The 18,117-nt window shown below is 39.2% G+C and overlaps 1 protein-coding gene across 1 annotated transcript in view; it reads right to left on the bottom strand.

Annotated features, from left to right (window-relative positions):
• The window catches only part of ADGRG2 (adhesion G protein-coupled receptor G2), a 39,329-nt gene extending 24,534 nt beyond the window's left edge, over positions 1–14,795 (bottom strand). The window contains exons 1-4 of the mRNA XM_031061213.1: positions 14,762–14,795; positions 13,487–14,104; positions 2,313–2,351; positions 991–1,023 (exon numbers count right to left, since the gene is read on the bottom strand). Of these exons, the coding sequence (XP_030917073.1) occupies positions 991–1,023; positions 2,313–2,351; positions 13,487–14,104; positions 14,762–14,795 (724 nt within the window). The remainder of the gene's footprint in view (positions 1–990; positions 1,024–2,312; positions 2,352–13,486; positions 14,105–14,761) is intronic.
• Between the last annotated feature and the right edge of the window lie 3,322 nt (positions 14,796–18,117).

Here is an 18,117-nt window from a genome sequence, read left to right as displayed (position 1 = left end):
TGGTTTTGTCAATAACCATAGATAAATAAAATAAAATAACGATGCAAAGCTGTTTTCAGCTGCATCAAAAGGAGAAAAAAATTAAATTAAATTAAGACAATAGATGAAAATTTAAAGGGCTGTGCTCAGTAAGAATATTGTAGGTGTCAGCACAGGAATACAAAGTGGTTAGAAGACCACTTTATATCACTTCAATATGACAACTTAATGATTTTTTTTTAAATGGACCAGAGCAGATCCACAACAGAAGAAGAAACTTTCTGAGGCAACTAACAAGTAGTCAAAATATGAGCAGAGTGAAAACTAAGTGCTGGTTTCACCTGTATTACTTGGCCTAGTACATACTACACAAATACTGAATGTGATGCCATTGTTAAAGACAAATCATTCCCAAATAGAGACTGTATCTGTAAAAATAACAAGATTATGTGTGTTTGCATCTGTATTACTTCTTCTATCTTTTATAGTACTCACTCTATGTCAGTACACATTAAGCAAGAAAGCAACTGTCTTTCACACAGGTTATTTCTGCGTGTCTCATTCTCAATTTTTCTTAAATGCTTTCGTAGATGACGCTCATCACCTCTGGTTCCAGAAGTTGTTAGAGCCTCTTGTGTGTGTGTAGTGTAATGCATGAAATGCCATCTGCTAGGGTTAGAGGAGATGTAAAGGAGCTCTCACTACAGTCTTCCTCCTCTGCCATCTCTGCAAACTCTTCACTGTTCAGATAACTGAACAAAAGGCTCCTGATCAAGCAACTTGCACCTACTTTAACCCAAGCACCACTGTCAGAAGCCATGAATGATCCTATGAAGTAAGCTATTTCATTACAATGTAGAATCAAACAAGTAATTTAAAATGAAAATATTTTAATTTTGGAACTCTATTTCATTGCACCCTTCCTGCACTACCTCAGATAAAAGCAGATTTCATTTACCAAAGAGGAAATAACAAAAATTGTAAAAATCAGTAAAGCCCTGATTTTCTTACCAAAAATTGTTGTTGCAGCTGATTCTTCAGAATCTGTGAATTTTAGATCAGATTAAAAAAAAAAAAAGACCATTATGAAGTTTCAGACACATACATTATCATCCTCAGCAGGCTTTTCTTATATTATCAAAAGTTTACTGCATTCACCAGAAGAGGGCAACACCTGCTCTTTCAGAACAACAATTCCAGGTTGTCAAAAAAGGCAGATGAAACAATCTCTGGTTTAAAAAAGAAAACTCACATTTTTATGCACTCAAATACAATTTTATGCAAGACAATTGTTAAAGACCCAAGATACACAGCACACTAATCTGAAAGCTATATGCTTATCCGGAGTGTTTTGCTAATTCTGGGAATGGGAATCAAACATACACAGCAAGATGGCTCTAGCTGGGTATGAAGAACTATTCTCAGACTTTTTATAATAACAATGAGACTTGCCACTTAAAATTTATCCCATTCACATGGATTCTCTTTTCTATCCCACAGAATCAGTGATAAAAAAAACCCAATTAATTTCAAGTTTGAACCTCTGATTTTAACAGGAACCAGCCAACTATTTATACAGCAAAAACCACCTATCAGATTTTTATATTGTTACAGTCAGTATTTTGATCAAAAATAAATTAGGAAATTTGATATCTTGTTCACATAGCAACTTTAAAGTTGTCCCTTTCAGTCACTGGGTGGTTTTTGATACTGTCAGAGACAAGTCAAGTTACAGGTCACAGTTATCACAGAAATATAATCTAAAGAACAGCTGGATGCAAACATGAAGCACTATTTAAAAAATATATTTAAGGTGTTTCAATATCTCTCAAAGGCCAAAAGTCATCTTATAATGTTACTTGCAATATACTAATTTTACTGTAAAGCTTTTCCTACTGCTGCAGAACACTTAAATCAGAGATACCAAAAGTCCCTGAAGAAAACCATATTTTTTAAAACTAAAAAATAGTAAACAAGGATCTTCTGAAATGCTAAACACTCGTGAATTCATTGTTCCAGTAAAACTATTTTGCTTGCCTTACTGAAAACTGGCAATAGCTTCTTTCCAAAGGATAAATGTGAATACAATTTCAGTAATGAAGGGAGAATCAGAATCATCTCAGTGACTTCATTTTCTCCGGAAAATTACTGATGCTATTCCCATCACAAAATTAGCTAATAAGACACAAGGATGATACGGAATATTAATTTGCTAATGTTTGCATATGCTTAACTATCTCCAAGAACTAAAAAGTATCAGCAACAGCAATCTTACTATACACTTTCTAAAACAGAAGAACAATGGGGCAAAATCCCACAGAACCCCAACATACCTGTTATTTTTCTGCTAGGCAGTGTAGCAGTAGTTTCAACTGCAAAATAAGAAGATTGTTTTAGGAGCAGAAGATTTTATATATATTTGTACACATGCATATGCATACGCACACTTTTTAAAACACAACCATTTTAGATGTGGTACTCACCTCACTTCAAAATGGTTTGCAAAACTACTTTGCATCCATTGAGAAATACGTGTCAAGACTTTTTGAAAGCTGGAAGTTGAACTCTTTTGAGTTCAGTTTTTTCCTCAGTTCAACTCTTTATACTTATGAAAGATATAGATTAGGCCATGAGCTTTGCCACCTCTCTTCTATTGCCAGTGTCTTCAGAAACCTAGTCAGCACATTTGCTTGAGTGAAGATGAAGAGGACTAAAATAGCATCAGCTAAAAATGTAACATGTAACATCATGATGTGCACGCACATCATATAAATACTCATGTGTCCAAGAGCTGCACCACCAAAGAGCATCTAAACAGTGAAAGATCAGGCTGCCAGAAAGGAAGCAGCTCGGGTGGATGTGGGCTGGGATGAAAAAGTGAGCTATTTCCAGCTCAATGGGCCCACCAAACATGTCCCCAGGGACACCCAGGGAGAGATGAAACACACAGATGGGTTCTTGATCAAGGGGTGGATCTGACAGTTGAAGCCATCACACTCATGAATGTGAAACATGATGTCATCAAGTGAGCCAAGACTAAAGCCCCCCTGGAATAAAGGTGGTGGTTGGGCTATAAGGGAGGATGCCCAGCAGATCAATGAAATCACACCACTGAAGGGCACCTGGCACCAAGACAAGGGCTATGTGCTTCCTCTGGTGGAGGAAAAGTGGCAGACAGTTCCAAATGTTCCCTGAAGCCTGTCACCGCTCAAAAGACCATTCTGGGCCTTGAAAGAGAAGTAGCAATACAGCATCACCTATGCTTAAAGCACCGTTTCCTATTTCAGCACCTTTAATAGGTGAGACCCTGTCTGGGCAAGGAGAAAGAAAAACTCTTCTCAAGTCACTGAACCTGGTAGGACACTAAGCATAGTCAGGATTCAAGCCCAAGGGGAGCAGACAACAGAGAGGTTCTCTCCAAATTGCAGGAGTAGGTCGGACAGTTTCTCCACAGGTAATACCTTGATATCTGGCCAGCCCATCACTGCCATCACTGCCCATCGCACTGGTGGGCACTAAACTGTGCCACACAGCCCATGTGCAATGGGCATCCCCCAGATCCTTGGAGTCATCACTGCTGTCCAGGTTGCTGTAGATTACCTCCACCACTGCTAATGCCCTCAGATACTGACACCCTCCTTCTTCCATCAGTGGTCAGTGGTGGTCCACTTGTACCTGCAGTCTACAAGACCATCCTCAAACTCTGAAGCCAGTCATGCAAGCTGAAATCTCTGTGGGACCTCCAGTAACCAATCACTTGGAGACAACACACAGGAAAGTGCCCCAAGGGAACAAATTCCTAGGGAGCAAGGTATACAGGAGAGATTTTGGGCAGGTGCCTAGAGCAGTATTCACCTCTGATGGCACCGGAGTTTACACCCAAAGAGCCAAGGAATCCTGCTGAGAAGGCAGACCACTTGCAGGAAGGATGTCTTACTTACACCAAATACAGGGACTTTTGGCACTGTGTTGGGTCCTGGCATACACATACCAGGCCTGTGTCCCACACCCTGGAAGGGGCAACAGGATCTCTGGATCTAAGGAAAAACAAACGGATGCTGCAGCAGAATCAGAGATACACTCCTAACCATAACAGTCAAGGGGGAGCTATGTGAGTGGAGAATGACCCAGTCAGGGAAGGAGGAAGAAGATCCTCTGGAGCTGATGTAGGAAGACAACTCAGAAGAGGCAGCCTGCTCATAAGAACAGGAGAAGGAAATGACAGAAATAATAAATGAGACAGAAATTAACCAGTCCCTATTCCTGAGCAAGGTGTGAGATGCACAAAACAGACAGCTGCCAGCCAGGTAAGCAGATTGTTGCCTGGCTACCCCAATACCGCTGGGATACTGGGACCAATGATGTGAAGTCAGAGACTACATGAGAGCTTGACAAGATGAAAAAAGTCAGTTCATTTTTGTTGAGTATCATACAGTGCATGAAGCTAAAAGCAGCAACTCTAAAAAACATGGCAGGATGAATACATGGAAATTGAATTAATTGCACTACAATTTCTAGGAGTTTTCCATGAAACTTAGTTTTAGTTAATTTACATCCTGGGTAGAAATTTTCTTATGCAGAAGAAAGAGACAGAGAACCAAAATTCTTAGTAAAATAATACATACTGATTAAGTTAAAGTGTAAGTAAAAATTCACACCTTTATACATATCAACCTACTGAATTTGAACTCCTTCAGTAAAGATAAAGTTACATCAAACATCTCTTTTGAGACAACTAGGATTCTGCCTACAGAGAAGTGAAATTGCTCTTTTTCACAACTGGAACTGTGTGAACTTGATAGCTTATGAAAATCTAGATATAACCCTAATTTTTATAGTACCTTTTTCAGAAAATTAGGACTTCTCACTATATAGTAAGTCCAGATAAAATACATATTCACATATTCCTGTAAGGTAAGTGTTCTAGAGCTCTTATGTACAAGTGCTGTTACTTCAACATTGTAAAGTGATTACAGATTACAGATTCTATAAAGTTATTTTCTTAGCACCTACTGTAGGCTTGGGGAAGACCCCTAATACAACACCAAGACAATACCAAGATTAATATGCAGAACTGAAGCAGTGGTCAGATAAAACTATTCGGTGTTGTTCAAACAGTAAATAACTTTTTCAGGTAGAATGGAGTGAATTAAGGTAATTGACTGAACTTCTGGTTAGAGAAGGAAGCATCCTTCCACAGGTGGGCAATCTGATTTTCCTACCACAGAAAGTAAATTCTATCTCCAAAAGTCATAAATTCTATCTCCAAAAGTACCTGTTATGAGTCCTGTCTTAATCAGTGCAAAAGCCCTTATCACCAAAAAAAAGCTGTAGAGGAAATTAAATTCTCAAAAGGAACCCACCTGAATATGCAGCCTCAGAGCAAACACCACCACATTGCTTCATCTGCCCATTTAAAAACTAAAATCTGTACAGGGAATCTAACTTTAAGATCTTCTCACAAACTCTTGTGGAGTCAGTGGAGACAGTCTTGCTGTATACAAAGTGGTTTTTGCATCTTCCATATCCCTTCAACCACCTTGTGAATTTTTGAGAATACAAGTAGCACCCTGAGGTAGGTACAAAGATTGTTCATTAACATATTTGGTTTTGTAAGTTAGTAAAAAGACAGTGAACTGTAAAAATGTCAAATGCTTTTTTTAACAGCACATCTAGCAGCACAGGGAGTAAAATAAGCTAAACACAAGCCATGAATATGGAGCTGGCAAATGCAGCAACTGATGACGGCATGCATCATCTGAGAGGCACTTTTTCTATGGACAGCAGTCTAACCATGACTTCTCTTACAGCACAACAGTCATATGCCTACAGTTGCCAAAAATTATCCATGAGTATGAGACTTGTCAAGGCTTGAGTATGGACTTATCAAGGTCCAGCTTTAAGTTCATTAACTAAGTCTTTAATCAGAATCACCCTAGCATACAGAAAGGAGGAAGGAGGAAAGACTCATATATAATTTATTTGTTAACTCTCCTCCTTTGTTAAGAACAAGAAAAAAAAGTGAATAAATTTATTTGGAGAAGGATTAGAGTTCAATCCAAAATATCCCTAAAGTTGGCATGTACAAATGAAAGTAAAGTAACTCAAGATGTGTTAGTTACAAGCTAACAGAAAATTTATTGCCCTTAGGTTGTTTACTATTGATAAGAGCATGAAAATCCTTACATATATGAAACTTCCATTTATTTGTGCTATGGATTTTATTTGCAACACTGTTAGTTTAGGATCACCAAATCGATATAACTAACATATCCTGTTCCAAAACAAAGGATTACACATTGTAATAATACTTTGCTACCTTTTCCCTAGTAGAAAACACTCTTAAAGATTCAAACAGTAATTAAATAGACAGTGTTACTCCTTGCTTTTGTTGCAAGGTAGATAAAATAGGCCCCCACAAGAAATGTTAGGTTTCTTTTTGAGGGAAAAGGCAACTTGATTAAATGAGATAAGCACCGATTCTGTTACTAATGTGCATCATTAGAAACAAAAGCAGCAAGCCCCTTACTGTCTCCATATCACTTTGTATTGTTCTGACACAAATAGCAAGCTAAGCCATGACCTGGGAATCCCATCTGTATTCCACAGCCATGAAACTGGTTTAGCAGCTCTCACCACAGCTGTAAAAACTGTGACAGCCTTCATTTCCCAATGACTTCATCTGACAATGGGAAGCAGTGTAACTTCAGCAGCTCCAGACTTGCAGGAGACTAAACCTACTAGCAGTACTTAAGGTCAGGTGTGCAAGCTGATAGAGCTCTGAGAGAGACCAGTACCTGGCCCTGTCTGAGAAAATAGCCTTGTGCTTACAGCATTCCTTAGCATGACAGCATTTAATTCTCAGGCTACTGGATCTTTTAGGATGGGATGGTCTCCATATGTCCTGCTGAAGCTGTTTCACCAAGCAAAGCAGAACTGAAAAATTAATTCAGTGAAAGGGAAAGAAAGGCAGAAGAAGGCTTTGTAACACAGGGATCAAGATGGGACAGATGGTACCTACAGCAAAAGCACTGTGACTCAAAGTGTATCATTTGTTCAGTAGCTCAGGCACAGGGCACAGCCCTTAAAGCATGAAAGGTGTACAGTGTTCTATCCCCAAGTGCGATAATGGAAAGCGATCCTTTTCTTCTCCCTACCTTCAATCTAACTTATGAGCAATATACTCTTTCTTAAATTTTTTGGAAATGCAACACCATTTCTGATTCACCTGTCTTTGGGCAACCCAGTCAGTGAGAAGCAGTTCAGTTTTTCCAGGGTGGAAAAGTGAGAAGCAGCTGGAACCTGGCTGCTGATAACAATTTGGTGCAAGAACGACAGTACTGGCAGCAGTTTCCTGTCTGCCTGTCTCAGGGGAACAGTGCTGCTGCTGACTAATGCTGTTTTACCTAATACTTCATTATCTTCTTTAAATCTTTGCAGAAAGCATTCTTTGAGCAAGCCTGAGACTGGGCAAGCAACTACTGGGTTTTCTTTGGAGGAGAAAGGGTCTGAAATTTAGTGAACTCAAGTCTCCCCATGGACACTCCCCCTGCCCAGCCTGTGCCACAGGTGAGGAGGGGCAGAGTGAAGTGCTGTGCCAGCTGGCCTCTGTCTCAGGAAACACGGGAGAGAATGCAAGGGCAGCTGTTCCCAGTCAGCTCCAGACACCAAACAGACACTGAACACTAAGAAGCAGCAACAGCCCTGCTTATCTGTAGAAGTACAACAGCATTCCTGGCAGAGAAACATAAATTCCAGGACTTATATGTGTAGGGCCTAGAGGAGAGATTTATGGAATGAAGTGACAAAAATTTTACTTATATTAATTGAAAAGCATGCCAAAAATGAAAACAGTTTGTATTAGAACCCTGGCCTCTTTGTTCAAAGTACAGGTAGTCTTGACTATGTTCACCTCTCACAAACAGATAACAGCAAATGGAAGAATCCCAAGGGACACCTTGGTGGCTGTGTAATTTGGTCTCCTGAAGCCACAGTACTTGGCTGTCACCACAGAATGACATGAGACAACCATGACTGTATATTGCTGCTAAGATCAGTTTTGACTTACACATAAAAATAAAAATATAAGGAAATTTATAAATATCAGATTTTCTAAATAAGAAATTATAGCACACTTACAGTGCTGAAAGTTTTTTCACCAAAAATTCAACTGAGTCAGTCAGCGGAATTGATTTGCATTAAGAATTCCCACCAGAAAGGCCAAAGCCGATCTTTTAATTCCAAACAGATATCTCGCATCACTTTCTGGGTTATGTAGTTACAAGCATTTAAGACTTAAAATGTCAATTCCACATTGCAATTTCTAAGTCTATACAGATCCTCTGCTAGACATTTTTACAGGCACCACCTGACCTGTTTTTACAGCAGCTACCAGAACTCTGCAGCAGCCACTGCACTCTGTTTGCATTCAGAGAAATGAAGATGCCCAGCACTAATGCATTTTACAAGACTTGCTCAAGAACAAAACTGAGTAGCTCAAACAGCAAAATTTCAAAATGGTGCTGTTCTAAAACCCAATTATTTGCACAAACAGGTGCTGAAAATATGACATTCAATTCTCCTATTCAAATTAAATCCATATTTTCCAGGAACAGATTGGGTCCCTTTAACATTTGACAAGTCTTTCAGCTGAATAAATGTTCTGCCAAATGAACCATTCTGTCACACAAGGCATTAATAACAATAACACATAAAAATCCTCCACAAGTTTACAGTTGTTAGTTAGCTGCACACTGGAAACATTAGCCTATCTTGACTTTCTATATAAGGTAGATTTTGAGGCACATCAGATGTAAGTTTATAGGATAAAACTTAAGTGCAATCTTAGTTTTATGTTTTGGTGTCGCTCATGACACCTTGTATCTGCTCTGACCCCCTGAGGTGGCACCACGGAAGAAAGGACAAATTATCACTGGCCACTAGACAGAAACAAATGCCAGAACTTGTTCACATCAGGCTCAGTCACTTGGGCCAGTTCATTTTAGTATCCTTAACAGAAAATTTAGGCTCAGTATTTTTAACTCAGCTTTGATGTTTCACTGCTTGTAAGAAATTAGGTTATAAATAAAGCTTTTATCTGTTTGTGGAAAGCTGTACATTAGATACTGAGGTGAATCAAATTACCACTTCTCTGGAAGGCTGATTTCCAAAAAGCCACTTTGGTATCACAGGAGAGGGAGGGAACGAGAGCAAAGAAAGGGAAGGTCAAACATGCACTCTGTTAATAGGTACAAAGAAAAGTGGCACATGACTCATCAAAAAGGCACTCCAGAGTTAGGTATTTTTTCCCATCACATTTCCTTCAGAGCTTCTAGGTTTCCTTCAAGGTTTCTTTAGTGTTCTGTCCTTACAGTTCTAGGGGGGAAAAATGGCATTGGGGCAAATAATTTGCTTTTTCATCTTCTGTTTCATGATCCACTCAGTAAACGTGATAATACAGCCCAAGGTTTGGTACCCAACAGACTGGGATGCAGACTGGATGAGTGGATGAGGGACAGCTGCATTTCCACTTCTTCCCTAAGGGTGTAGTCTTGACACTCCACCCTCCCTTCCAGGAAAGGTGATCCTGTCATTAGATGGGCACACAGTTGGGAAATCTTTAAATGCGATTACATGAGCCTAACACCTACCTTCCACTGTCCACATCTGCAAACTAGAACAAAAGCCCAAACTGAAGTTTTTCTCTTCCTTGAGAATGCAGAAGCAAAACAGTCACAGTGGGCAGGGCACAGGTCACTTCCCATTTCTCCCATCAGCATTAAATTGCTCTGTACCCAGAACTGTGGAAACCCCCTCCAGCAACACCAGTAGCAGGCTCAGCAATATTGAAAGTCAAAAGAGTATGTGAAAAAGAGAAGGCAACATCTTAATCTTGAAGTTTGGACAGTTTAGAGAAATCAAAAATGCCACAATATACCCACTGAATTTTAATTAGGATAAAAAGCAACCAAAAGCAACAGGCTAAAAGTTACAGCACCAATATCACAAATGAGACAGCAGTGATACTATTTACAGTTATGTCCCAGATCATCTATTTTATTTATTCATTGAAATTTGTTAAAGATAGTCCATCATACCTGTGCTCCTTGCATAAATGTACAGCGTAACATTTTGGATATTTGTATTTGGATTAAGAAAGTTACTGTTTAATGTATAACTGAAATAATTAATGTTTAAACAGTGCATTTCACTGTGAAATTATTAAAGGCAACTTAAAAATATCATATGTAAAAATGACAACAGAAGAGCTGGTACTTACAGGTGATTAGAGTTTGTTTTCAAGGATTTAGCACTTTAAACTCATTTATTTTCTTGTGTGTTTGTTCTCTTAAATTACCCCAAACTTTAGATTACTTAGTAGACTTTTTTCTTGGATTATACAGAGTGATATCATTCAAATTGTCCACATTAAAGTATGTAGCTACAGAGAAATCATTCATCAAGGAACAATATAAAATTTTACAAGGTTAGAATATGGAATAGTAAGCACATCTTTCTTCACTTAGGCATTTTTAAATACCAGGAGGTGATTTGTAAAGTGAGAGACATTCAACCTGCACTCTTGTCTCTATCTCACAGCTGTTATGCTACTTCTCACTCTTAGCAAGAGGGAAATTATCAAAGGAACATGAAGAATGTAGGAACATGTAAGAATGGAAGGCCAGTGACGCACCAAGTGCATGACCTCCTCCCCTCTCTGGCCCGGCCTGCAGCACTTACACCTGCTCAGTGTGCAGTGGCCACACCAAGCAGGACAACCAGAAGACTCTGTCACTGGAAGGAGCCAGAATCTCATCTTGAACTCAGATATAAAAGTTCACTATTGAGAACCATTAGTCCAAAAAATGTGATCAGCCTCATCACAAAGTGGGAAGCAGTCAGATATGTCCTTTCTTGCAAATCTTCAGATGCATAAAATATGTAGCTACTGCAAAGGTAATCCCAGACACTTCTGGGCAGTCAGCTACTCGGTTAAAGTTAAGCATACTTTTAAATGCTAAGCATGTGTGTGAATCTTATCATAATCAGGATTTTGATCCTTATTAGACCTCAAATGGTTAAAAAAAAATTGGTAATTTGAAAAATTTCACACAAATAAATTATAAAACCTAAAGTAAAAGAATCAGAAGAGTCAACAAAAACAAAGGCAGGAAAATTGATGCTAGGTAAATCGAGACTTATTAATGGAATGGGTCACTGCTGATGTGACACCAATTAGACAATGGCTTACACGCACAAAGGCTTTGAGTGGTTAAGCAAAGAAGAAATCACAGAAATTACGGCAGCCTTTGACAGAACATTTTACGAATAATTGTTTTATGTAGGCACAAAATGCCAACCAGGTCACAAAAAGAATTTGTGAAACTTGTCCTCCAGCACAATTATGACTGTAATGCACCACTTCCTCTTGACCTTTTGTGCCTACAGAGGACTTTCCTAAACTTTAGCCCTTTGCCACTTACGTTCATTGCAGATGTAAAATTAGATCCTTCTGCAGACTTACTACTCAAAGTCCTTCTGCTTTAACACAAAACAGAGAAGTTTCTCAAATCAAGTAATTTTTACACAGGTGTTCAGAGGAACTTACAGAAAGAAATCAGATTTTAAGAGCAATAGCAGCAGCAATTAAAATCAGCTGACACAGACTATTAGACATTTCTACTGTAAAAGCTTTGTTATCTATTGACTGGTATTTGCTGAATATATGTTTTTCACAGGATGACTTGGGGGGGTAATCAGCTAAAATGCATCTATTATTGAAGAGAGGCAAATAAACTGTAAAAAAATTCCAGCAAGCTTCTCTTTGAAAAGCTGTTAATGTCCCAAGTTATCCAGAGGAGCTAAGTTACATCTGGCAGTAGACATGACCTCTATACTGAAACAAACTCCTGTCAGCCTAGTTATTGAATCTGGGTAAGCAACAAAGCTTTGGACACCGTGCATCTTACACAATCACTAGGAGAGCTCCTGCAGGTAGACAAAGGATTCCACAAACCACTAAATCATGAATTCTAAAATCATTAATCAGTTAGGGATGGAGATGGGCACTGCCTGATCAAGCTGCCCTGTGATGGTCAAGGATGCTCAATATTCAGGGCAGAAATTGCTGGAAGAGAAAACAAGCAAAGAAGGTTTGTCCCTTCTGTGCATCAGTAAAAGACAATCAGATGCTCCACTCTGACCGAGATTTTCCCCACTGTCCAGACAGACACACCTCTCTCAGACTTCCTTTGTATGTCTGGTAGACGGACTGTTCCTCCTTTCAGCCTTAGGAGTGTGCTCCTTCAAGCACAGCCAGACATAAGTAAAAGAAAGACATGCTTTCTTCAGCTCCTCTCCCAAGTCACACAACTCAACAAAGAAGATGTGCTCCCAACTACAGCATCAAGGCTAGCAAAGGCATTTCATTAGTTTCAAATCACTGCTAGCAGCATTCTCCATGAGTCCTGGTTTGTTGGACAGATTTGTTTCTCTCCCAGAAAAAGAAATCTGGTCACCTTATTTTACTGTCCTTACTAAGACACTTTGAATCAGGCAGTGGTTATAAATTACATAGATAAAAGATATTTTTTTGAATCTGCATGAAATAAATAGGTACATTTTTTAAGGATAAAGGTGATGAAGATTAAGACTGGTGTCACATTTAAACTTAATCACTGATGCCATATAAAAATTCTAGGAAACAACAATTGAGCTAGTCACATTAAAATCTTTTAGGGGATAATATAATTTCCTATGATTTATAAATTGTATTCCATCAAAGCTTGATTCAAGTTTGTGGTTTTTACCAACAAATATGATAGCAAAAGCTAAAAATAGGATTATTCTCTTGCTTGAACTCAGTTTCTCTGAAAATAAAATCTTGGATTGGTTTGATTTAAAGGATTTTATGGTTCTTTTTCAGGGAAGAAGGAAAATTTGAGAAATGTGTGAGAAACCATTTGGTCATTTTAATAAAGGAGACATTACTGATACTGATAAAGAAATTGGATCCTCCTGTAATTTTTTGCAGATGTAGACCCTACCAGCTGAAGATGGTATAATGTGCCAGTTGAAGCACTGAAAAGTTGCCCTCATTGAAGTTTTGTCCCAGCAAATGTGCAGAATAAGAACCAGCAATGCTTTCCTCTGTATTTATTCCCTGAACAGAAAATGTGTAAATTAATTATTTTAAGATTAAATCGATACATGCCCCAGTACTCCAAGGAGTTTTAGTTGCATGCATCATGCTCTCATATGACACAAATGGTTGATAGAAAAGTTGAAGCAAGTTGAAAGGCTTTAAAGGACTGATGCTATACTTTTTCGTTTGGATAAAAACTAGTGAAAGCAGCAGGTCCTCACATGATCTCATCAAGAATTTGACTTTGATTTTAGAAATTATTAATAGACTGAGACTTTGTAAAATCTGGAAGAGAAATGCTCAACACACTTAGATCAACTTTTGACTGAATTACTATTTCAAAAGCAGTGCAGGGGTACTTACCACATTGCAAAGAGTTATCCTCTTCTACTGTCGTGTTATAGATCCAATCCTCCTTTCTCCAGCGTATAACACCACTATCCTGGCAGTCCTTAGATTGTGTTATATTTGCCTTGTCCCACATTCTGAACAGGTACAGCTCCCCAGTCATACCCTGGAGAGGTGCTGTAGCTGTACCTTGCAGCTTTGAACAGCCAAGTAAGAACTCGCCTTTTGCAGGCAAGGAAAATTTCCCATTTAGTTTCTTGTGTAATTTTTCTGATCCATTTATGAATACCTTCACCTCCTCATTGTCACTTTTCCACTGGATACATATTTGGTTCCAAGTGTTTTTACGAAGTCTTATTGATGTGCTTATTTGTTTTCCAAACAACCATATCTTCAATTTACCACGATCTCCTGTAAGTCCAAGATCAAACTTATTTGCAGAGAGATTGGTGTGAAGAGTTTTTTCAGTGTATACATATGCTGTCCATGAATTGTTTGAGGAATACAGCTTGAGGTGCACACAGACAAGGAATTCTCTCAAGGAACGCAGAGAAATTCTTGGTGACATACGCCAAGGATCTTCACACGCAGTCTTAAAGACGGCTTTGTATCGCCCTAGGAAATCCTCCTGATCTAAATAAAGAAAAGGCGATTTGTAAAATCTTTAGGTCTTAAAAAAGATCCTTTATATAAAAGTTCATCTTCCATATAGCACTGTTTCTAGGTACTTTCCTAGGAATTTCAAAACAACACATTAAGAAATGATCTTGTAACCCAGTCCTTTAGATTTATTTTTTTGGTAGGGAAGTGACAAATTTGGAGGCAGTCAATAAATCCTAGCTGCCCATGAAAACTCTGAAGTAAAACTTACACACAAGAACAAGGATGACTGTGTAGAATCACAGAATCATTTAGGCTGGAAAAGACCTCCAAGATCATCGAGTCCAACTGTCAACCCAGCACTGCCAAGTCTACCACTAAACCATGTCCCCAAGTGCCACTTCTACACATCTTTTAAGCACCTCCAGGGATGGTGACTCAAGACCTTCCCTCTGCACCATGGTTCCAAGCTTAGCAACCCTTTCCATGAAAAAATGTTTCCTAGTATCCATTCTAAACCTTCCCTGGTGCAACTTGAGGCAATTTCCTCATCCTATTGCTGGTTACTTCAGAGAAGAGATAGACCCCCATTTGGCTATAACCTCCCTTAAGGTAGGGAGCAATAAGAGTCTCCCAAGAGCTTTCTTTTCTCCACGCTAAACAATTCCAGGTCCCTCAGTTGCTCCTCACAGGATTTGTACTCCAGACTCTTCACCAGCTCCATTGCCCTTCTCTGGACATGCTCCAGCACCTCAATGTCTTTCTTGAAATGAGGGGCCCAAAACTGATCACAGGATGTGGGATGTGGCCTCACCAGTGCCAAGTACAGGGGGACAGTCACTGCCCTGGTCCTGCTGGCCACACTATTGCTGACACAGGCCAGGTGCCATTGGCCTTCTTGGCCACCTGGGCACACACTGGCTCATGTTCAGCAGCTGTCGATCAACACCTCCAGATCCTTTTCTGTAATGCAGTTTTCCAGCCACTCTTCCCCAAGCCTGTAGCGCTGCATGGGGTTGCTGTGACCCAAACACAGGACCAGGTACTTCGCTGTGTCTAACCTCACACAACTGAGGCTTTATTCTGCTCCTCATCCCTGTCTTCCAGCTCAAGGGGCTGGGTACGCTGAGACTAAGGCAAAGTAAGCATGAAGTACACCAGCCTTTTCCTCACCCTTTGTCACCACATTTCCCCTTTAACCCAATAAAGGCTAGAGATTCTTTTTCGCCCTTTTCTTGTTAAAGTATTTATACAAATATTTTCTGTTTGTATGGCAGTAGCCAGATTCAATTTTACTTGTGTTTTGGCCCTTCTGATTTTCTCCCTGCCTAACCTTAAGGCATCCTTGTAGTCCTCCTGAGTTTCCTGCCCCTTCTTCCAAAGATCATAAACTCTTCTTTCCTGAGTTCCAGCCAAAGCTCTCTGTTCAACTAGGCTGATCATCTTCCCCACTGGCTCATCTTTCAGCAGTGGATGAGCTGCTTCTGCCCCTTGAAGAATTCTTGCTTGAAGTAGAAGTCCAGCCTTTCTGGACTCCTTTGCCCTTCAGGGCTGCTTCCCAAAGGACTCTGTCAACCAATCCCCTAAACATGCCAAAGTCTCCCTTCCAGAAGTCCAAGGTGGCAGTTCTGCTGAGTCCCCTCCTTAAGTCTACAAAAATCAAAAGCTAATAATTTTGTAATTGCTGAGGCCTCCAACCATCACATCATCCATCAACCCTCTTTGTTCATAAATAACAGGTCCAGTGGGCACCTTCCCTATAAAACAAGTAGTTCCAGACAATACCCCAAACACTGGAACTTGATTGTAACTGTTCAGTTCTTGTAGGTGCCTCATTTCTTCCATTGTCCCAGTACAGGAAAGGACAGACTTTTGTGGTTGTAGATGTGAACTCTTTGGAGATGACTCTTATTTTGTGGAAATGTGCATTTTGTGGAAATAATACTTAAATTGCATAATCATTATCATGGTTGCTTGCTTTAGCAGTAATAAAATAAGAAAAAGTTCCATTGGAACATGAAATGGAACAACAGAAAAATGAAACAGCCTGTCAGATGTTCAGCCAGTGCAAGAGAACACACTACTGACGCCTTTAAGGAGGTAATTATTTATCAATATATGCAGAGCTTTTATGAACGCTCCAGAGGATGTATGGGATTAATCATGATTGGTCAGGGTTAAAAATCAGAAAAATATCGTTCAACATAGGAAAAACCATTTTCCATTAGCTCCTCTGTAAGAAGAAAAACTTCCAGGCAACTTGGATCAGGGGGTTTTTTTCCAGGGTAGGTTATGTTCATAGTCCTAGTTAGCTGTCAAGATCACAGCCAGTTCTTCTGTAATGTTCTCATTGCACCAGAGCGCCAGCTTTCATTAGACCAGTTCTGACAACTTTTCTGTCTCTTGACCTCCAGGCTTTCAAATTTATTTTTCAATAGCAACAAGGAAAAACAAGGAGAAAGTTCCTAACTTCCAAGTGCAACTTGATAGGTACAAGCCACCAGAAACATTTGAAACAGAAAATATATCAATTCAGTTTCATGGAAAGCCGTTGATACCTATTCTTGTTGCATCCTATAGATCTGAGAGTCTCTCTGTGATGCTAGCTAGCAGAAGCTTGCAGCCATTTTCACAACCTGGAATCGTTCCTGAAGTTCAAAATACATGACAGAAGTGCCATGCAAGGCCATAGACCAAACAAAAACTCTCTGGGTACAGGCTAAAATTACGTGAAATTCCTAACTAGCAGACAGTGGATTCTGAATGGTGAGTTAATACTTGGTTCTAAATGGCAAAGGAGAAGAAAGACATACTTGACCCAACAGCAAGCCTCCCCTGCCTAACCCTGCAGCACGAATTCACTCATTCAGTTTGGCCACTTGTCAGAGTCTGAAAGCAAAATCTGCGATACCCAGCAAAGAATACTTCAGTATGGAAAACTAATTTTTAAAATTACTTAAAAGCTGCATGAGGAAGACTGGATGGGAGGGGAAAGTGTCACAGAATATGAAAATTTTCAAAATGGGGGCTCAAATATACCTACCTTTTTAAGTAAAATTAAAATAGATGTCCATCTGACAGCATGGACAGGTCATAAGGAAATAAAGGAAATAGCCAGCTAGTTACATGCCAATACTGGTGACACAGTCTTTCCAAATAAAAAAAATTGCTCAAGTCTTTCATTATTAAGTAGAAATTGACTGGTAAGGGAAGTTTCCTGACACAGCTTCAAAACTTGAAATTACTGTTAACTATCCAAATTGACAGACTGGAATTCCATTTTTGAGCAAAAATACTAATCAACATTTGAAGTATCATCAGCAGACTTGGCTTGGGAAGTGAATGAATTCTGAGAGAGGCTTGACTTCATGTTAACCACTAAAGCAGTGTTGATATGCCAATAGTGGATTAAAGGGCTGCTAATTTCTATTACATTCTTTAGGGGAATTGGGACTTCAAAGCTGTCAACGGAGCCAGAGTGGACACAAACTTGTAGATGAAAAACAGTTCTAAGACAGCCAAGAGAAATTATGCAAAATGACATAAATCTGCTGATGATTCTTCTGGTCTGATTTATATAATCCAAAAAGACTGCTGTTGATCAATATGCAAAGCCTGAAGAATTAATTTAGACTAAGAAAAGTGTCTACCCTTCTGGAAACTGGAAAGATGGCCCACTTTGCTCTAAACAGTCATAAAAAAAAGTGCCAAAAAGAAATGCCAAAATTAAGAGAATGGATACCAATACTATCTGAACTGTTGCAAGGCTGGAAATTTTATTATGCTTTATCTACCGAAAGAATGCTGAAAAAGCAGAAAGGAAATTGTAATCATAGTCAGAAAATCCACTTTGTTGTTCCAAGTGAGTGCAGTACAGCATTATGTTAGAAATTAATTATCAGTATTATCAGTATTATCTTGAATGTCTCCTTGACATGTGGGTGGATGCATTGTAAGCAAGAGATGACATTACAGTAAAGCCTTTAGAAGATCTGTTAATCATCACTGACTTTCTCTAGCAATGGTGGCTGTGGCCCACCCTTGAC

Source organism: Geospiza fortis, unplaced genomic scaffold (genome assembly GCF_000277835.1).
Source record: "Geospiza fortis unplaced genomic scaffold, GeoFor_1.0 scaffold285, whole genome shotgun sequence".
NCBI lineage: Eukaryota > Metazoa > Chordata > Aves > Passeriformes > Thraupidae > Geospiza > Geospiza fortis.
Note: the sequence above shows the minus strand (reverse complement) of the source record. Positions and strands in the feature narration are given on the sequence as shown.